This window comes from Atta cephalotes, assembly GCF_000143395.1.
Source record: "Atta cephalotes unplaced genomic scaffold scaffold00049, whole genome shotgun sequence".
Classification (NCBI taxonomy): domain Eukaryota; kingdom Metazoa; phylum Arthropoda; class Insecta; order Hymenoptera; family Formicidae; genus Atta; species Atta cephalotes.
This window is the reverse complement of record NW_012130113.1, coordinates 324,824-347,807: the sequence shown is the minus strand read 5'-3', so window position 1 is coordinate 347,807 and position 22,984 is coordinate 324,824. Positions and strand designations below refer to the sequence as shown.

The 22,984-nt window shown below is 34.6% G+C and overlaps 2 protein-coding genes across 2 annotated transcripts; both read left to right on the top strand.

Annotated features, from left to right (window-relative positions):
- The first annotated feature begins 7,287 nt into the window (after positions 1 to 7,287).
- On the top strand, positions 7,288 to 11,330 carry LOC105622874 (L-lactate dehydrogenase-like). The gene is given in 7 exon segments (XM_012204282.1): positions 7,288 to 7,383; positions 7,546 to 7,698; positions 8,151 to 8,268; positions 9,763 to 10,142; positions 10,393 to 10,547; positions 10,622 to 10,754; positions 11,136 to 11,330. Coding segments are annotated over 7 exon segments (1,230 nt in total).
- A 1,437-nt stretch (positions 11,331 to 12,767) lies between these two features.
- Positions 12,768 to 19,592, top strand: LOC105622811 (L-lactate dehydrogenase A-like 6A). Its single transcript, XM_012204222.1, has 6 exons — positions 12,768 to 12,929; positions 17,220 to 17,337; positions 17,953 to 18,126; positions 18,410 to 18,583; positions 18,842 to 19,083; positions 19,416 to 19,592. The coding sequence occupies exons 1-6, from the start codon at positions 12,768 to 12,770 to the stop codon at positions 19,590 to 19,592; spliced, it is 1,047 nt and encodes a 348-aa protein (XP_012059612.1).
- The last annotated feature ends 3,392 nt before the right edge of the window (positions 19,593 to 22,984 follow it).

Sequence of the window (22,984 nt, the reverse complement as noted above, 5' to 3'; positions counted from 1 at the left end):
GAACGTATTCGCGCTGAGGGAGGACGATGTGCTCATATAAATGCAAAGTGGCTTAGGGAATAGTTGAGCGCGACGCAGGCAAATTGCAAAATGAAACGTTGGGCTTCTTATGGACGGGAATAAAAATGTCCGGAATTGTTCGTACAGATGGGCTAATTGTGTGCGAGAACAAACAAAGCGACGATGGGCAGGATATTTTATTTGCTCATAATATAATAAAAAGCAATCTTGTATACATATATTACGTATATTAATTTTTTATTTTCTAAATAATGTTGGGAATCTAATATAATGTATAAAATCATTAAATAGTTTAATAATGTAACTTTCATTTTAATCTATAATAATTTTATTTACTAAAAGAAACAAAAGGATTACCATAATTAAATTATAATTTATAATCATTTTCGATGTCAATTATATTTCTTAATATAAATAAACTATTTTTTAATATAAATAAATTATTATTATTACTAACATTGTAACAATAACTATAAAAATGGAACCTCCTAATTATAATTATTTTACGATGTAATTATAATCACGAATGCTTTTCTCTCAGTATGAAGGACTTTTAATTTGTTTTCGCTTTGTTCGCGTCAAGTACAGTAGTGAAAATAGCAACTTCAAATTTCGTGCTCTTGAACGTACTTCAAAGATGTAAGCATATTCATATGCAAGGGCATGTACGCCAAATTCCTGCCGCGTTAACGTCTTCATGAAGTATCCTTAGGCGAAATGCGCTCCGAGAAGTATCGGTTCTCTGATGCATTATGGTTTATATCAGCATAGGCACACTCTGTAACGAGATTCATACTTAGTCATTAACATACGAACATTACAAAACGGTTGGCGTGCCGTTGCCTCGTTACCGAAGAGCCGAAGCAATTCGTCTATGTCCACAAAGAAACATTTCCACGGTGATTCAACGTGGCTAGTAACAGTGGCCAGGAAGTCACACACCGTTACAACCCTCACCACATCCATATCCTAATCACGATTTAAACCCTTCGGACACGCCAACATCAGGCGATAGATCATTATAAAATATTATCAAGCCTAATTTCAAATTTCCTATTTAATACATCATTGCTACAGACAATCTTTTATAGGCAATTATTAAATGTCTTTTGATAAAAGACATTTCACACATATAAATTTATATCTATATAATACATTTTTTTATAACTTTTTAATTATTTCTTATTGATATTGTAATATAAAATTTAATTGTTGATATTTCGATATAAAACGCTTAATTGAACTAAATATTATATCATATGTTATATCATATGTTTTATGATATGGTTGTCACGGTTGTCAACGTAATACAATTTTTTTTCTACATCAGCTTGACGACATGTCCCGAAGCATCTCAGAAACGTCAGATCGGAAAGACACGATATGAGAGATCAAAGTGGGTCAACCAAACCCACGCTACTGCGTGCAAAGAGAGGCGGTTTGTTCCGCGAAGCCAGTGTGGCCTTGACTTACGAGGGTGCGGACGCAGTTTTTAATGTGTCATCATACAGTGGTACCTTGTTATTATAAGCAGGAGCTCGTAAAACAGACGGCGGCTTCGCCACAACGAAACGCTTGATGCAATGCGCGGACGAGGGTGCATAATGCACGCGGCCCTACATAATTACCGCGTCGCGGGGAAGCTTTATGACCGCACGTACTTGGCGAGTATTAATTTTCTCTTCTTTCTCTCTCTCTCTCTCTCTCTCTCTCTCTCTCTCTCTCCTCCAAATAAATTCAGCAATCGGTACCGAGACAGAAAACGACCTAGAGAAATGGACCCACCCAGGACAGAGAAAGCGGACGATATTCTGCTCAGAGCAAAGGAGAGACAGGTTGCTGAGTCGCGTTGCGGGACGAATGCTGAGATAGCGCAGCGTTCCCTGCTTGTGCGATTTTATCACTTCCCGAGTGAGCCCCCCGATTCCGTCCACGCCATTTTGTCGCCCGTGTCTCTCGACATCACTTCCAACTATCTTTTTACCTTCTCTTCTCATCTTCTCTTTCGGGCTTCTATCCGCGTACTGCCGAATTTCGGTTAATTATTGCTGAACGCACGGAGGCTGATTTGATGTGCATTTTTTTTTCTTTACAAAAGTTGAATTGATTGCTTCGTGTCTCTGAGCAATTTTTACATTCGGTGTTATTTCGTGTTTAATTAAATGAAATCAATGCATAAGAACCTAATTTTGCGGTACACTTCCTTTCATCTGATGCGTATCTTGGGAGGTTCTAGGAATGTGAAATTAAGTTTGCTTGTTTGAAGAGAAAATAAAGCAATTTTGTTCTCTATATATCCGCTTTAAATCAGATCGTTCGACAATCTGATAGCCAGCACCTGCTACCATTGATGTCATTCAAAATACTCTACTCGCTCATACAGATATCATTTGAGAACATCTGCCAGCTGATCCTCGCACCATTCCTTTTTTGCATTCTCTCTTCTGAGTGTTTGCCTAAGCTATAATAAGGCATGTATTTTATTCTTTCTTTTCTCTATATTCGTCTTTATCTGAAAAGAGTGAACAGGTATAAATATTTTTGTGAATACAATTTTCTAATTATATTTAACAATTTTACATAGAGTTTAATTTAGTAAGAAGCAACCATTTTAATGCAAACTTAAAATTAAAAAAAAATATTCATTATCATATGTATATATAATATGTATATAATATAAAATGATTATTATTATTAAAATTGTGAAACAAATAACAAACTAACAATGATGTACGAAAAGCTGATTGTGCGATCTCGAGTATTTGGTGCGTTGCAAATGCATTTTCATTGCATGGCATCAATCGAAATCACGCGATAACGCACACTACTCGTCATCAGACGAAGAGAGAAGTGGAAGGAAGAAGACAGGGAGGGTGGACTCGAGGTGTGAGCTTCGTCATTGTCATGAGACTGACACTTCGGGGTATCGGACCTCGGTCTGGCCATTAATAATCGTAGCCCGAACGAAGAAACAAAGAGGAGGAATACGGAGAGGAGTGCAGTAGAGTTGCGAACGAGAGGGTACACAGTTCGCGCGCACCACGTCCGTTCACCATCACTATTGCGCAGCAGACTCGGCGTATACGTGGTAGGTATGTTCGAATGTGTCCGATGCGTCCGATAGGGCGGGACATGGGCATAAACAATTGCGCGTCAGCCTCGCCTCTTCCCGATGCAATGTAATAAAACGAGAGGTCTCTTGTGGGCCCTCCTCCGCCGCCCCGATTCAGAGAAGAGTTCTCCTCATCGAGGCCCCAGGGCCAAGAATATCGAAATGAACCGGCGTCCGTGCGATATTTCAGCGAGCCACGAGGGTCGTATGTACGTAGCCGGGTACGTAACGTAAGTCCCGACCTCCTACGACCGTGCTCTGAGATCTCCGGCATTCGATTGAAAGCCGAGAGCTGGCAAATTTTTAATATCGTACGTGATCATTGATGAGATTACGCTGGAACACACGCACATCTCCAAAAAGGAAAACCCCCTCGCGCCCATTCAAATGGTCCATAATTACTGTGGCGAAAATGAATCTCGAAATCTTATAAATAACATTACGATTAATCAATGCACAAAAAAATCAATAAATATGTTTCTTGGGCTGCCGATTTTGTGTTCGTGATCTTTGTTTCCGAGAGTACCAATGGCATGATTTCTCGCGCAATATGTATCCTTCTTTAATGTTGGGTTATTCAGTTTCTTTATCTTGAGCTCGGGTCTCTGTCTACAGTAAAGATAGCATTTTAATTGGAATAAAAGTTTTAACTTTCATGGAGCGTACATAAAAAGTGCTATATTTCGTAAGCCCTTCTTGCTTCACTTTTAGGAATTCTACACTTTTCAACAGTTGAATTACATTGTTTTTGTACTGTTGATTAAATGGAGTGACAGTCTGCAGCTTCTGATTTATTTTTCTCACATTCAGAAAAATTAAAAAATTGAAGCAATGTCATCAAAATGATCAATATAGCATAGAAATATACAAACATATCAATCGAGAATGATTTCATAATATATTTTAATATAATATATTTTAATATAATAGAATTAAAATTATGAAATAAGCATAAAAAGCGTAAGAGTCGAAAATTTGTAAGAATGTGAAGAGATAAGGAATTATATTAAATAATGCATTTAGATAAGAACTGTATTTTGAAAATAATGAAATGTTCATTTTTTATACGATATCATTAATTGGTTTAATAAATATATACATACATATATGATGTGTATATATCGTATTAAAATGAGGTAGTATTTATTAATATATTGATCAATAATGTTATATAAAAATTATATATACTTGCCAGATTGTTTTTTAAACAACGAAATTATATAACATATAAAACTTAGTAATGTATTTGATTTGAAAAATTTAATTAATTTCTAATCTTTTTTTATACCGGTTTGTGCTGGGAGAAAAGATTTCCAATTTCAAGGATTAAATCAAACAATTCTAACGCATTAAGGAAGTGATCTCGTGATAGCGTGTGTATGTATGTGCGTGAAATGCTTCCTTTCTTAAAAGTAGATTAATACTGGGCGATGAAGCGACGACCACGAGCAATGGAAAGGGTGTGGAAGAAGGGACGAGGTAAGGAAAGAGAGAGGAGAGGTGATGGTCGTTCTCTGCGGCAGGGCGGACAATAGCAGCTCTGCGAAGTGTAGCGGACAAACAAATAGCCAATTAAAATTCCGGTTGCACGGCGAACATACTTGTATCAGCTGCAATACTACCATTGTGCATCGAAGGCATGCGCAAGCCGGTGTCTGGATCGGTTGACTGGGTCTGGATACCAGAAGATCGGTTGCTTACGATCAACCTTCGAGGATTATCTCCGCGGTAAACGGGGACTCGTTTGCACCATCCATTCGACTAAATCTTACCTTACGAGACATTGTTATCGTCGAATCATGCCTTTATCGCGATCGATTCGTGTCTTCGTACGGGGATCTCTTTCGCATCAATACATTTTAGAGTATCGCAGAATTACAATAACAATTTGAAATGCGAAAATTAGCAACATATGTTGGCATTGGTCGGCAAACTTGTGATATCATAGATATAGGAAAATTCCTACGATATTATATCAATTCGTATCGCGTTTCTTCACCTCGAAGTTTGATAAAATTCATATAGTATGATTAATTAAGGTAGAGAATTAATTATCTGCAAGCAGAGCGCTTCGTTCCCACTCACAGCGCTTAACTATAAATGTCAGATTCGAAATTACTTCCTCACCTCCGATCCTACCATCTTCCCGATCCGGCGTGGATGTTATTAGGAAATCGTTTAATTGGTAGATACCGATTTTAACTGGCATTATGAATGGTTACAAGTGTCACGGGGTCATTAAAAAGATAGAAAACATATTATCCTATTACAAACCTACAACAACCTGCGAGCCGCTGCGAAAGAATCAGATGATGTAGCGAGTAATCGTGGAGAACTTACTTTATTGAATTGTGCAAATTATATAGCAATTACTTTTCCTAAATTTTGGAATTATAGAAAAAATCGCATACTCCCGCAATCGATATCCATCGATATATTCGTCGATTCTCCGTCCGGCGCAGTGAGAATGAACGATTACTAAATTACAACATGCCCTTAGATACGATCGGCGGGCCATAATTGCAGGACTATTCATACATTATTGGCTCGTATATTATTTGACGCGATTCAATAACTTTGTAGCGGGACGGCCGATGGTATCTCTCCGTCGTTAAGGCGCATTCGCAATATCGATCGGCTCTGATGAATGGCCACGTTTAAGATCGTCATTTTTCCCAGCAATTATTAACGCTAAAATTGAATGTGTCCGTGAGCACGGGATCGGACCAGTCGTATGGACCACGCGTGAAAAACGAGACCTCTCTCGAGAGGCAGATCCATCTTCGAATGTGTGTTAAAACTTCGCGATGCCCAAACTACCGGGAACGCCTCGCCCGCTACTCCTAAATGCAGTAGGTATGATTTATCTACGGGCACCAAATGGAAAAGTTTTACTTTTTTTAACTGGTCCCTTTTCAGATGGTTAAGATTGTCGCTCGAGTATTATATCGGAGGCGCAAAGAGTTACTTTCAACACGTACATTTGGAAGAATATATAGCATGCTTTTTCTTTTTTTTTTTGTTATGATTTGCCCGGAGTCTTTAGGCCTGTCTCGAAAATAATATAACAAGGTGACGTTAATAATCTCCTGTCCACTTATTTGAACATATATGATAAATTAGACGATTTTTTTCTCTTGAAACTTGGATGAGATTTCGCTACGTTTGAATTTTTCTTTACATAAATTTTCATCGGGCATAATTACTACGTTATCAAATGCTGATGTAAATTGAAGATGAAAAGATAAATAAAATTCTTCGATTATTTTCACGCTCAATATTAAGAGGGCGTATAATGTATTAGACATATAAAATATATTACGCAGAACTTTTGCATCATTATTAGCTGTTAAAGTTTCGTCGTAGTCGACAGTATTTTATTTTAAGGAAAAATCTGTTTTCAGGATTTTAATAGAAATCCTTCGTGTGAAAACGATCGAGAAAGCCTCGTGTGATTTAGCATGTAGGTATACCATAGGGGTTAATTATTTCATTCGGAACAATTATTAAAATCATATTCGTTCGCTATGATCAACTAATAGGTCTCGGCATAGCAGAATATTTTACGCGTGTATATGCATATTATATGCAACCACGTGCATGAGATGTTTGAGAGTATATGTGCGCGGGAGCGTACCGATGGAACACCGACGCGACGGGTGGTACGAAGAGTTACTTGCATTTCTATGACTACCTGCAGTTAATTTACAGCAAAGTGCGCGGATAAGTTCCACCGTTATTCTTCCAATCGGAATCTTTTCGCGAGCGGTTATCTCTTCTTCGCGGACGTTTTCTCTTCCTCATAACGGCGATATACCCGATTCACCTCAAAAACCGATGACTCGTTTCTGCGTAGGTCGATCCGGATCTGCATAAGCGTGAGCACCGACTCGATCGCTATTCATTTATAAGCTCCAGTGAGAAGTTGCGACCACCGCGTCGATCGAAGTTAATAACACAAGGAAAAGGAAGTCACGCGATTGAGGTAATAAGGATGATGAAACAACACGGTTGATACATCTAAAACGTTAATACGTCTCGAACGAACAGGGTGATTACATACATAGTTACTAAAGTACACACGACGGAATCGTGTTCTCATTAAATGTACTGCTCATGCAGCTGCTCGGTAATCTTACAGCAACGATTGGAGCATGGCTGACGAAGGATCTGACACATCTAAAAAGAATGATATCCTAAGGGACAGCAATGCCGACAGCAAAGTGCCAGATGAAACCGAATGCGATGATGTAAGACGGGGATAATACTCTTTTGTGTCTCGTCAACTAAATGAATTCAAATCTAGAAAGAGAAATGATGCTTGCTTATGACAGTAGAGATATTTCTACCGATATAAAATGTAGATTATCAAGTAGGCATAGTTATGACATAGAACAACGTATGTTTAATAGGCTGATAAAACTCCGCTCACGATAACCACTACGAAAAATGCTTTAATAACGACACAGTTGGATCCGTGCGATGCCTATCCGCATTCTATCAAAATTTCGATCGTGGGTGCAAGGAAAGTTGGAATGGCTTGTGCTATCGCAATTTTGATGAGAGTCTGTATATAACATATATAGATCTATTATATGCAGAGTGTTTTAGAATTTTTCGTACAAAATCTAACAGTATTCTGAAATAAATATAAGCTGAAATAAAAAAAAATGCTATATAAACATAAATTCTAAAATGTTTTATTAAAAAGTTATAACAAAAATATGAAATGAAAAATATAAAAAATAATTTTACTTTTTAGAAAAACAAATTTATATTTTAAAATAATATCCATGTAAATACAAGTTTGAATCAATATAATTTTGAATTTATCACCTTTTTTGCGAGAGTAGAGGAAATCTTCATGTATATATGAAAATTTTTTGTAAAGTATTTTAGGACCTCTGTTTACATATTTGTTTTTATTTCAAGTCATAAAACGTAAATTTGTTAAAGTTTGTACGGAAATGGGATAAATCATAAGCTTTGATTAATTGTTTTTACATAATCTTTTCAGCGGATAGCGAGTGAAGTCTGTTTGATCGATCAAAATTCAGACAAAGCTTCTGCTGAAGCCGAGGACATTCAGCACGCTAGTATTTTTCTAGGATGCCCTCTGGTAGTTGGCACATCAGGTATTTTTCGTACTAAAGATACATATTCACACATTATATAACAGCAATAAATAAAAAATTATATCAGTTATACAATACCTACATCTATCCAACTCTTCTTTCTTTCCATTGCTTCTGACTATATATCATCCTTACACAAAACGTCTCATCACATTATCTGTGTCAGATAAAGCTAGTGTTAGAGTTGTCATAGCGGTTAACACTTTAGATCTCGTCATCGTGCTCTAATCACAGAATCAACGAATTGTGAATGTCCATGGACGATGTAGGTCTTTCGCGCGTTAGGTGCGAGGCAGCAGATTCCAGAAATTTTAGATTGATACGTCCAGACTGATGAATCCGCCGAGCGTCCTACAGTGTCACGATTGGTTCCGATCAACACCCATTTCAAATCAACGATCCGTTAGGCTGTCCGCGTCAAGGGATCCCTGTCAACGTGCAGCGATTCAGAAACAACGTTCTCGCATAGGTGGGTTTTGAGTTAGCAGCAAGTTTTGGAGGCCAGAATTCCCTCGGACCTGTCCTTTAATCTCTACTCTCATCTACATCGCCGGTCGCTTATACGCTGGTGAACTGGACGAACGTTTCCCTCGAGCTTTTCACGGACACTCTCGTAAATCTCGTCCACTCTTATTTATCTCGACCGTGATCGGCTCCACGACACGGCTTTCTGTTTCTGCTTCCAGCGTGCGTACGATGCGCGGTTACCCCGTCCGATGAGCGGCTGGTTATAAAAGCATTGTATTCTTTGTGGGAATCCAGGACAGTAACGGAAAGTGTGTAGTACGATCGGGTTTGATCTCGTGGGTCTCATCGAGTTGCACTACGTTTGATCTTAGAAATGATTTCGGTTTGTTCAACTTTTCTCGGCATTGCGTACACGTAGCATCCGTATTTATACTTTTATAAAGGATAGCGGAATGATTCTTCTGATCTTGTCTCGTGCGAGGTAGCAATTACTGGAACAAGTGGGACGATTTTTTTACGGGCTTGCCAACTTATCTGTAACAACATCTTTCTCCGTTGTAAATGTATCTTCCGTATAGTTGCGATATCGCTGCGTGTTACTACAAGCATTTTGTGAAGGTGTTGCCTCGGATCTGTACTTTTTATTTTTCCGACCAGCCGGATTGTCTTCCTCGCTGTCATTATCAACGCATCTCTTTCAATGGTGATTCTTTCTCGAAAGGGGAGAAAATTTCTTATCCACTCTCATCGTTTTGTATTCCACGCACTTCCGAAGAGCTGATGATTGCGCGCTTGAATAAAGACGTCGTTCTCCGACGAGAGATTCTCCGGAAAGGCGTATCTGATTCTTAACGAAGCTATTTCCCGTTACGGCTTCTTTCGCGTGAATTGGTGTCTTCTCTAGAGATTCAAAACGATTTATACCTTAACTCTCTCAGGAAAATGTGGCTAAAATATTAAAATACACGTATCTAGAAATCATCATTCCACGATCAGATCTATGATCAATAATTGATTGTATTTTAGATATCTACAAGGTAAAAGATTCGGCGGTAGTAGTAATTGCGGTTTGTGAAAAGAAACTTGAAGAGGAGATCAATATCAAACACAACATCGAGATATTCAAGAAAATCATTCCTACAATTGCAAAGTTGGCTTGTAAGGCGGTGTTATTAGTTGCGTCTCAACCGATCGACGTGATGTCGTACGTCACCTGGAAGTTGTCCAAATTTCCTTCAAGCAGAGTGCTTGGCACGGGAACTCTGCTTGATAGCTGCAGGTTTCAGGATTTACTGAGTCGAAAATTGGGACTGGCGCGAACGTCAATCAATTGCATGAGTATCGGTGCACAGGGTGACACATCTGGTATTTGATTGATCCTGATTAATTTTACATAGATTCGCGATGTAATTCTAGCAAGTACTGAATATAATATAGATATAAAATGTATTTATGTTATAGCAGTTACATTTGTTGTACATTTGTTAGTAGTAGTTAGTGATAAGATTTTACTAGATACTATTTTACATTAATAATTGTATCTATTGAAGTATTTCTAAACGTCATAAATACACAGACAATGACATTTTTATATAGATATTATTCATACTGAAAAGTATTATACATACTATAGTTATATTGTAAACAACCTAACAGTTAACGATATCTTTTTTTCTTCAACATCGTTTCACAGTTTCCATATGGTCGAGCGTTCACGTGGCGGGCACGAAGATACGAGACATAAACCCTCAAATGGGAGAGGCGGATGATCCCGAGAAGTGGCGTGACATTTCCGAAGCTGTAAATAAAATGTCAGTGGTTAAGATCACTGAATATTCTTGAGAAAATTTAAGGAAGTAATAAAATCTACGCGTTGTGTTTACAGCGACACGGTGCTTAATCGGAAGAAGGGTGAAAGAGGACCGAACTGCTGGGCTCTCGGCTTCTGCACTGCTGAGATCGTCGATGCCATCGTCAGGAATACTAAAGTCGTATTGCCAGTGTCGACGTATATACAAGTGAGAGATATAATCAAGATTAACACATTTAGTAAAATTATTGAGTGAATTTAGATAGATTTTAATAGCTTATTGCTAATATTACTCTAAAATTAAACGCATTAATTTAATTCTAAGACACATTGGAGTTGTATAAAAATTCAATATTATAGTTTTTCTGGAACTAATTGGTTGAAGCATAGATTACAGGATAATTAATTAGGAATTGAATATGAAAGAAAAGAATTGCATATAATAGTTATAAGATAATGATAATTTTTTCATTCGCAAGTAAAGTATTTATTTTTGTACCTTAAAAAAAAGCGTTCTCAGATGTATGTATTCGCATATGTGTCGATTAACACGATGGGAAAAACAAAATCGAGGAATCTCTGTTCACAGAGTTGTGTTCATGGGACCGATAAAGACGTGTACATGTCGGTACCCTGTGTTCTCGGTCGAGAAGGTGTGTACACCACGATGCGACAGAAGCTGAACGATCAGGAAAAGACGGCGATACAACGATGCGCCGACAGCATCCGCGATGTGCTACGTGAGTGTGGCATTCTTTGCGAATCAAATGACATTAAAGAGTGACAACCGGTAGACCGGTAGACCGAGAAAAAGAGGAGAGCGAAAAACGAATGGATGCGAACGGATATGTGGCGCGGAAATAGCGAGGAAGAGGAAATGGAGTGAAGAGAAGGAACGACGTTTTAGAATACATCTTCATCAATAAGGGCAATGCTGCACCTGGTAACCGGTTTTCTGCGTGCGTACATTCGATCGTCATAATAAACGATATATGAGTGAAACTCGACTTCCTGGAAAATTAAACCAGCCACGTTCTCCTAAGATTGCCTGCGAACGGTACACGCTACAATATTCCACGCGTGCGGAGCTTATTATCGTTTCTTTTTACTCGATCGAATTTTGATTTACGCAACCGAACGATGTACAGCGGAAAGGTGAAAGGGCGGATGAAAATGCACTCTCCATTGCATGCGAGTATAAGGTTGAGAGGCGAATATAAGGTTGAGAGTTGCGGCTAAAGGAGATTGGATAATTTAAACTACAACTCTTTTTTTAGTTTTAAGTCTTGTTGTGTAGTAAAGTCGTTGTATTTTTATACATATACAGTTTTATATATATATATACATATATATATATATATATATATATATATAAAATATGTAATTTTTTTAATCATAGAAATTGAATAATTATTGGGATGAAACAGAATTACACTTTTATAATAAGAAAAAGAATAGTAAATTGAATTAATGAGGTTTATAAGAAATAAAAGAATCGATTTCTAAGAATCGCTTTTTGATCCCTTCTCAAATATCCTGTAAAATACAAATTGGCAGTATCTCTCCAGGAACGCAGCGCATCCCACCTGTGCTTCGTAGCAGCTGTCGATCAATTTTACGACCTTCTATCCGCAGAAAAACGAAAATCATAGGAACGATACGTCCAATTGGCGATTCGTCTCTACATCTGTCCTGAGCATTTACCTTTTTGTATAACGAGCATTCTTTTCGATTATAATTGATTCTGTACGGCACGATTGAATTTATCGATAGCATCTTTTCATCTGTGATCGAACGTGTTAATCGGATTGTATATCTCCCGCTACAAGATAACTTGAAGTTCACATCTCGTACATATAGTACATTATGAGCGTACGAGATATGTATGTTGAACACGAAAGGCAGAGAGAGTTCTCTCACGTTCAATCGTACAGAACCAATATAATCACCTTATTGCATATACCATTTTATGTAGCCATTTCAAATTGACAGTAAATCTACTTGCTACATTTCCGTTGTCAACTTCATTCATCTCCTGTCAAAGATATTTTTTTCGACTGTCTGCTTTTCCAGACGTATCCTATCTTATGTAAATTTTAATGACGATACGTCAAATTTTGTAGTTTCAATTAGAAATATTCACGATGTCAAGCGATTTTTGGTTTGCCTAAATTATTTGGTATTATACCTCGAAGTGGAAGAATATCCGTGTATCGCGGATATGACCGAAACGAGAAAGAAATCACCTGAGGTAGCCAGCAACACGGTAACTGTTTTACTAGCCAAACAAGCAGAACATCTTGTGGATGGCCATCGTATCAAGGTCGTCGTCGTGGGCAGTGCGCCTAAGGGTATTGCGGTCGCTATAGCGATTCTATTCAAAGTTGGTGAAGTTTCGATTTTTTTCTAATTTCTAACCTTTCGTATCATTTTGATTTTTTAATTAGTTTTTTACGCTATGTATTTTTATTATAACAATGATTTAATTATTTTATAAAATATAGCAGCACATATTAAATATATGATGGCACATACATAATGAACAAAAAATTGTTATAATCTTTTTATAACCTTTATGATAAATATTATGTAAGTATAAAAATTTATTTACAAATTAAATCGCGCAGATTAATTCTAGATGCATACTCTATAAATTTATAATTCATTTTTTAACAGTGTAATATTTTGATATACATTTCATAAATTACCATTAACTTCGTAAAAATATTGATGCATATAAGTCAACGTCAATATTAATATATTATTACTTCATTGATGTATAATTTATATACTTCGAAGATATATCAACATTGATTAATGCACGTGTGCGTAATAGATCCGTGTCTCATTCCATTAGATGATACGATAATGTACTCGATATGTCAATCTAAACATGTCCACAATGATATCGAGTGAATGAGACATAGCGCCGGTCCACATGATTCGAGCAGTAATTCGTATTTGTTCGTCGAGGATCAAAGATATAATGCTACATGTTGGACCTCGGGAGATATACCCTCGAGTTGCACCCAACAAAGGACAAACCAAGGAATGCCCTAATATGTGTAGGTTCGTGCATGAGTGTACCTGCAAGTCTACAGGGGCTCCTGAATATAGGCTCGTTAGTTAGTTAGTTACATGTGTGCCGGCTCAAAAAGGCTATTATGCAAATGATCCACAGAAGACCAGAAGAGGGAATTCGGCTATAAGAAGAAGTAAAGTGGAACATGAAAGAGAAAAGAAGATGGCAAGAAGAAGATTATAGAAGATGTAGAGAAGTGGGCCGAACCTTTCGCTCGTTATCGGATCGTAACGCGAGCATTTACACGTCGGCCAATGCGCCCCCGCAAGACGGCTCTAACTGACTGATTTATGTTAGTAACTATGGAGAGAGACTGCAATTTATAACATCGTTCGTCTGAAATCCTCGCGAAATGAATACAAATAGTATTGCAATATAATAGTAGTTGATTTAAGATTTTATGAAGGATGTTTAAGATTTTATGATGCTTAGAAGCTTTTTAAAAATTTCATGGAACAGTTGCGCATAGACTTACTTTTTGGTCTTAACAAGTCCCGATTATGTAATAATGGAAAATGAGAAATATGAAATTGTTTGTAACATTCTAAATGAAACTATATATTACCATTGTATTGCTTAGGCATAATTTCGTATCTGTTGCATCAAGAAGGAAAATTAACTGTTAGACGGAACGCATTGTGGACTGCAAGGTGCAACAGCTAGTGTTGTATCCATATGTTGAGTACATTCGGTAGAGGGTAATAAATGTGGGCGACTAATTCTAGGTTTCGGTTTCCGCAAATTTACGAGGGCAAACAATGGTGTGTGCATGCGGTGAGACGCAGAGGGCGTAACTGACGGACGATAGACTTCTCGTTGGCCGGACTTATGGTGCATATCGAGAGACTAAATAATATATAGTGGAATTTATCGTATATATTATCGAGGAGGAGTCAGGATAGTACCGAGAATAACTAGGATATTAGGAAACCCGTTATCGTACATGATAACAGTTTTTGAGGAAAATTGCTTGCATTCCATATCAAATTAATACTATAGATTTTCAAAACCACTTCCTTGATTCTTTTGACAATGACAAATGACTTCCTTAGTTTTTATAAAAATTAGAAATGTGTACTAATTAGAAATAAATGAAATCCGTTATTGTACATGATAATAGCTTTTGAGGAAAATTGCCTGCGTTCCATGTCAATTATTACTATGGATTTTCTCAAAACTGCTTCCTTGATTCTTTTGACGACAAATGATTTCCTTAGTCTTTATAAAAATTGAACGTGTATTAATTAGAAATATATGAAACATGTAATTGTATTCTAGCCAATATAGATTATTTAAGACTGCGAAACTATGAAACTCGAAATCTTGATGGCGCTTATCTGACATGACCATGAAGATCTCTTGATTACCGGAACGTTCGGCAGCAAAAGACGCTATGGAAGAAAACAGGAAGAAGCGTTTCAAGAAGAAGAGCAAGAAGTGAAAGATATGACCGAGTCGTGCTGCTGCACTTTACATTGCAGCATGGCAGATTGCATCAACGAGATCATCGCAAAGTACGAAAATACGATCGCTACAGCTTGCCGTCTACCTTGTGAATCTACCCAAATTCTTCACAACTGTAGCGTGTCAGACATCTTTTTTCTTGTTGTTCTCTCAGTTTCTTGTCTCATTGTGACACACATGTTGGATGGCTCGTATCAAGCTGTGCAAATTATATGGGCAGAACCTTCGGCGAAAGCTACTTCGTTGGTATATTCTGGGCCATATCTACATCGATAATATGCAAGTAGTTATGTCATCTTATGGACAGAGTATCAGATAGTGAGAAATTGTGAGCATTTAAATGATTCGATAAAATAAGGAAATTAAAACTTGCTCTCAAACTTCTCATCGTGTTATCACGATAAGAATAAATGTTTCAAGGCTTAATGAAAAATGATTATTACCTGCATTTCAGCATTGCTAAAATACATTTCTAATAATAATATTTCTGGTTTACAATGGTGACTGTTTTTACAGCTATGTAATTATTTAAATATAGATCAATATGGAAGACAAGAAACTGATCAAAAATATTTATTCTGTCTTCTACATTTATATTAATTGTGAAGTCTAACATTTTGTTATATACATTAATATATAATCCAATAATCAAACATTATTTCTTTTGTGAAATATTTCTTGATAATTTTCTGTGCAATACGTTAAAAAGAACATCTTAAAAATATTTTTATCTACATTAAAAAAACTATCTATCCGATTAAAAGAAATTGATAAGACTTTTATTATGCAAATAAAAATGATACAGAAAAGAAGAAGAAATCTAAAATATTAAAAAGAAATTTATTATTTAGTATTTGTAATTAAAATATAATAAGCATAAGTAAAATATAATAAGCACAGTGAAAATTATATGCTTACGATTATTGCGAAACAAAAGTGACCGATCTATTCAAAAGTTTTAACAGTTCACGATACTCTACACCTTTTAGAAGACACGCTTGATAAAGTATGATAATTAAGTGGTGTACAATAATAGATCGGAAGCAGAAGAATTCAACATAATATATTGAGAAGTTTTGTAGTTAGTCCGCCGTTTGTCTTAATGTGAAGTGTGAAAACACCATCTGTCTGAGAAAAATACGTCCATCTGTTCGTATACAAGCATATTAAAGTGTATATAACGTAAAGTGTTAACATACATCATGTAACATACACTATTCGTCGTCATTATTATAAAAACGCATTTATATGTGATGCGATGGCCCTAGAAGAATAATGTCCATTAACTTTTACGGAGTGATTTACATGATCGTCCGAATATCCCATTATACCACAAATTAACCTGCACAAATTAGAACCGCTCGAAGCTTAATGATCTATCGTTGAAAAACGATATATAAATTACCAGTGGTCCTTTATTATATCACTTTATTATATCACGTTTGCCGTGCCATTTGCCACACTTCACGGATTCATATAACGTTACATTTACGATATTCCTGGATATCCTTAGTGTATGCTACGTTAATGAAACTATAAAAAATTCATGGGGAAACAAATAGCCAACATTTACGAAGAAACCATTGCGGGAGAAAAATGAAGCACGTGCGGACAGGAGGTCGTAGAAGCATTCTTCATGCTCGTTTGACATTTCATAAGGAACGCGGTCGCTACGACTGAAAATCTTGTAGCGACTGTCCTAGGTAGGACGAACGGTAGTTCCCCGGGAAGAGGAATCGACGAGAAGAAGCCATATTCCATAATTATTCATGAATGAGTTATCGCCCTGCGCAAGACATCGTTTGTTTCACTAGACACTGGCGGCAATCACAATGAAGCGAAATCAACATAGTGAATTCTCCCGAAAATAATGCACTTCTCAACACTATTTCTTGATCGGATCTTAACGATTCCTCGCATTAGGGGACTTTGCAAACAGTGCGATTGATCACGCATTCATTCTTAATGTGATTCCCGGGGGGGAGGGTCTGATGCTCTTGTTGCATAACGATTCGAAGCGCGTAATAATGTTGCCTGCTGGGCAGCAACTAGTTGCCGTTAATTACTCTCTAGCTTCTCTGTTCACTATCCTGTTCAACCATTCATCCCTTTGTGATTTTTTCACAGCGCCTTGCCTCCGAGCTCGTCCTCATAGATATGAACGAGGATCTTGCCAAGGCGGAAGCAGAAGACATCAGCCATGCGGCAGCATACCTCGGCAATCCCAGAATTGTCGGTACCAAAGGTGAAGCCCAATGGGAGGAGGCTGCAGAAAAATAGCGAGACCGTCATTACACTGTCCGCGAGTAACGAGCAATTATTTCAAAACGACCACGCTTTAACGTTCGATAACTAAATAGCGCGATTGCGATTAACGATAAGGTCGCCAGAGGTAACATCCGCGTTATTGCCTGCGTTGAATGATATCGAGTTATTAAAATTAAGATGAATTATATGTTATATAAGATGAATTATATGATTTCATGTGATGTGCCGTAAGATGAACGCACAAGCGACACGCTTATCTAGAAATTAATTATCAATTGATAAATGATAGTATCGCTAATGCATGAGAAACAAAAATCGGATCCACGTTGATTTTTATTTCTTCCTGGGAATAAAGCTAATAAAAATTTAAAAGTATTTTATAATTATTGTATCATATTCTTTCCCGATTTTTGAATATGGAGAGAATAGGTTATCTTTTAGAATAGGTTTATTTTTTTTACAAATACATCTTTTAGAATAGGTTTATTTTTCTTATAAATACATCTCTCGTGTAAAAGCAGCAAAACAAATGAAAACAAATAAAATTCTGTGATAAGCGATAAATCATCCAATATGTATTACGCTCCGACAGATTATGCTTGTGCCAGAGATGCAATGGTATGCGTGATCACAGTTGGAAGCCAGTCTCGTGAAGATCTGCGGTCAGCCGATTATCTAGAGCATAATCTGAAAATTTTCAAGGACGTCATTCCTAACGTTTCCAAATACGCGCCGAACAGCATTCTTCTCATTCTTTCAAAGCCAGGTACACTCTTATTATCTACTATGCATTTAATATGTTTGCCATATTAGAAATTACATATATATCGTCTGGCTTTTTCTAATAAGCATTTTATATATTTAATATATTTTATATAAAACATTTTATATATTTAATAAATAGCAACATGTTAATGCAACATGCTCCTCTATGATTATATTCTCTAAGATATTTTAAACGCATTATAATTCGAAATTGATCAATTTTAATCGAACATTACACAAGTATAGTATAATACATGAATAATTATTTTAATCATGTTATTTAGTTGATATTCTATCGTACGTTGCTATGAAGCTGTCTGGATTTCCACCAAATCGTGTTATAGGATTGGGAACGTTTTTAGACAGCTGCAGATTTCAGTATTTTATTGCTCAAAAACTCGGACTTTCAGCAAATGCGGTTCAAGCGTTAATCATTGGCGAGAGCGGACCAGCTTCTGGTACTTAGCATTAAAATATTGTAATTATAATAATCGTAATGTAATTACGATATTCATAACAAAGCTAAATAAAAATTTGTTTTGATATATGTTTTGATACTATAATGCAGTTGAAGTAGAGATAATTTTATTTACAATATTTTAAGAATTAAATTGCAAAATTCGACTTTATATGGTTCTTCATAGCTTTATAAAAAGAGAAGTCAAAAAGATTTTATGACAAAATATTTAATTAAATATTTTGATATATAATATTAGTACCGGTCTGGTCCGCTGTTGCGGTAATGGGCATGCCTTTAAAAGATATAAATAAAGAGATTGGCACTAGAACGGATCCGGAATCCTGGAACGATTTACATGCGAAAGTTATCAATACCGATAATGAATTGATCCTCAAGAAAGGTTATCACAATTGGGCAGTTGGAATCTGTGCAGGCGAAATTGTTGATGCTATCGTGCGCAATACTTGTGCTTGTTTTACTGTCTCTACGTTTATGAAGGTTACTGATAAGTTTTATTAAAACTATTAAACTTATATTTAGTGATATTATTTAGAGGACTATATTTCTTATTGCTTTTCCTTTGCGTCGTATAATTATAGTATTCATTTATTATTGTATAATTACAACATTATATCCATTATAATATTAATTACAACATTTATTCATTTTAATAAAAGAAAATTTATAATGAATATAAAAATAATGATATATATAAATATGATATACATATGTAAATGTACATAAATTTTTTGTTTACAAATATAAATTAATATATTTTTGTGAACAATAACTCTTCTTTTTCTTAGCCAAAATTGTCAAATATATTTTAGGGCTGCCAACATGGACTGGAAAAGGATATTTTTACGTCATTACCTTGTATGGTAGGGAGAAATGGCGTACAGTCCTTTATTCGTTTATTATATACATCTAAGGAGCAAGAATTGATGTCGATATCTTTCCGAAGAATTTATGAGGCGCAAAAATTGATTCTCGACAAGATTGAATAAATAAAAAATGGAATTAAAGAAGTATTTGTTGTACAATTTTATAATTAACGTTATTCAGTTGTAACCTAAAGTATTAAATACTGTCAATGATTAATGTGAGTAAATTATATTTTAGTTCTATATTTGACAGAAATAAAAATTTATATATATATATATATATATTAGTTTTTTATCACGAATTATAATGATTCACGTCAATTAAAGAATTATATTGAAACACTGTGTATACAAACACACTATGTATACATAATGATTTCATGACAAAGAACCTTATCTTTCATCGTTGGTTTACAATCCAATCAAGTCAGAGAGTTGAAAAAAGAAATTCGCGTTTGTTTTAGGACGATTGGTTTTATTGCGCAATCAAATGACCATAGGAATACCATAAATTGTAGGGCGTACTCCGAGGATTTTGGTCCCAATTTGCAAAGATTAATGCAGACTACGTATAATTAATTGCTCCGTGTATGGAGCAGTTAACTGCCCCGTTAAAGGCGATCGAGATGATGAAACGATTGCTATTACAAATATAAAGAGAGGAGGTTTCACGCGGCTCTAATGGTCAACGATACTGACTAATTTGTTACAAAATTCACGAATACTGATATCACACTTTTTATCTCTGCCATCCTTTACATTAGTTAAGACATGTTTACTACCCAGTGTTATTGCTACTCGCATATCAATAATAAAGTGTTCTCAATATACATAAGATCTAGTAATCTACATAAGTCCGTATTTGTAATCGCGTTTCTGCTGAGAATCATTATTTACGTTTTTTCTTGTATTTGTTATCGATATCTTATTTTTACATCTTTATATTAAATCATATGATCCAAAAACTTATTTAATGAATTATTGTGTCATTTATATGAATAACGCTCAATTTTAAAAAGAGTCTATCAATGAAAAAGTTTGAGCAAAACTCAAACACATTTGTAACATATCACTAAACGAGACTTTCATCTGAAGAAAATTTAACGTCATCATATTTGAATAACGGAGAATTGTTAGACAAATAATGAATAATGTGGCAGTTAATATATTTAAAAAAGTAATTTTTTAAAATTACTGATAGTTTCTTTTATTAAATATTTTTTTCTTTGTCTAAAGTATATCTTTCATATTTAAAACATTCAAATATTTAGTTAAAATTTAATTAAGATATTTATAATGGAATATCTTTTATTGTGCTGTACATAATTTTCGCATATGAGATATCTTTTATTATTAGATTTAATCTAAGATTTGAATTCAATAAATTTTAATGAGAAATATAAAACGGGGGACAATAAAATATTTATCTTAATATCCACAGTTTCATTATTACGCAAAATATTGATATATTTATATATTGATGTTTATAATCCTTAAATTAAAGATTATATAATTTTTTATAATCATAAAGAAATTGATTAATTATACATCATTTTTATAGCTGGCCTTGAGCGCAGTTGACAATAAAAATATTGATGAATTATGTTAAGCTGTTCACGTAATCGTCTAGACATGATTATGAAGAGCTAATACACAAGGAATACCTAATAGAATGTGTGTATTAATCTTCATGGAATATTTAATAGAATGTGTACTAACTCTTCATGGAATTGTTGAACGTTTAGTTAAAGATTTCTACGAATTTATATTCGAAGGCAACGAAGTTGTTTTATCTCTGAACTTTGCCTAAAATTTACACATTCTAAAAATAAAAAAATCTTGATATTTATGACTCTGTTATTAGTTGTTATTGCATTGTCGCTAACAATTTTGTCAGGGAATAAAAAAAATTTAATATCTATTGAAAGGATTATTCGAATGAGTACGCAGAATAAGGATAGACAATACCTGTTGAAATAATTACAAGTAAGAATAAAAATGTATACGTTAAAATTAATTTTTAATTATTTTTTCTTAAAATAATTTTTTTAAGAAAAATAAAATAGCTTATCAATAATATGATTCAGATAATTTTATTTGATTATATTAATAGAAATATATAAAAGATTATACAGATATTAATTGTAGAAAATTTCAACTTAATTTTGTTGTAATTATTCAAATTCTAGTAATTATGGAATTATTTGTTTAAATATGAATTAGGATTGCTTATTTGACAAACTTTTTATATTATACATACTGATATTATTGATGTTACTGATTATTACTTGATATCATATCATTTTATTACAAAAAAATATAAGAAATACAATAAAAATTATAACGCAGCACATACACTTCAAATTTATTTCAATCTTGTTAAAATACATTATTAAAATTTGAAGCTATTTCGTTTTGATATTTCTCAATATAAATTACAAATTATTTATCTTTATTAAAATGTGAACTATGTATCATGAATATTTTAAAAATAGAATAAATAAAGAATTTTATTGCTTATATAACATATATTTCTTAAATGATTTTTGTTGAGCTAGCTAGAGCTAAATAAGTGAATTAATTATGTTGAGTAGTTCGACGATTTTTGTTAATGAATTAATATCAGATTATTATAAATAATTAGAAAAACGTAAAAATAAGATATTAATTATTCTATTAAAAATTGAGGAAGATAATTAGACTTGAGATATGTCTTATATTAAAAAAATAAACATACAATAAAGAAATAGAAATTTTTGTTTATTTCCATTAAACTTCGAATTGGGAAGGTAACAATATATGTATATTGTCAAGATAGATTTTTATATTGCAAAAAATGGGATCATTAATTAATTTCTTAATTTTAATTCCAACTAAATTTTATTTTTAGAAAGCAACATGATAACATCGTAATAAATATTATGATTTAATCTTCAAGGACAGCATCCTCTTATCACTTCTTTATACATCATCATCACTTTTTCTACACTTCAAAATTTTAAATACGTTAGCGAGTTTGAAATAGTAGTAAAAACGTAATTTACATAATCATACATATCTAAAGATGACTATAAATAGCGGAAATATTCGGAGGAACCTGTCAGAATGCAACAAGAATCGGAATTGTTGAGATTTCAATGCCAATAGTGTCTCGGATTCTTAACTACTAGGATAACGTTCAAATTTATTGCTGGTCTCGTATACGTGTGTGTGTGACAAATATTTATTAGAATTTAAATATTAAAAATGGCGAGAATGTTTGTAATTGTATTGATAGTGATAAATTTATCACTAATGACTTGTCAGAACAATAAGAATCATTCACTACAGATCCAAGATGGATATCAACAGCAACAAAGCCAAGAGAACAACAGTTTTAGTCTCACCCATTTCATACAGATACCGAATAGACCGCAATGTCCGGAAAATCAACGATTGGATAAACATGGAATATGTCGATCAGTGGTAACGTTTTTGTTACTTTCATATTTAATAACTAAAGATGAAAAGAATAA

Excerpts from the sequence above, each read along its gene's own strand:
- LOC105622811 (XM_012204222.1), top strand. The coding sequence starts at position 12,768 with ATGACCGAAACGAGAAAGAAATCACCTGAGGTAGCCAGCAACACGGTA. Across the intron at positions 12,930-17,219 it reads CTATAGCGATTCTATTCAAA|CGCCTTGCCTCCGAGCTCGT; the intron begins GTTGGTGAAGTT and ends ATTTTTTCACAG. Across the intron at positions 17,338-17,952 it reads CAGAATTGTCGGTACCAAAG|ATTATGCTTGTGCCAGAGAT; the intron begins GTGAAGCCCAAT and ends ACGCTCCGACAG.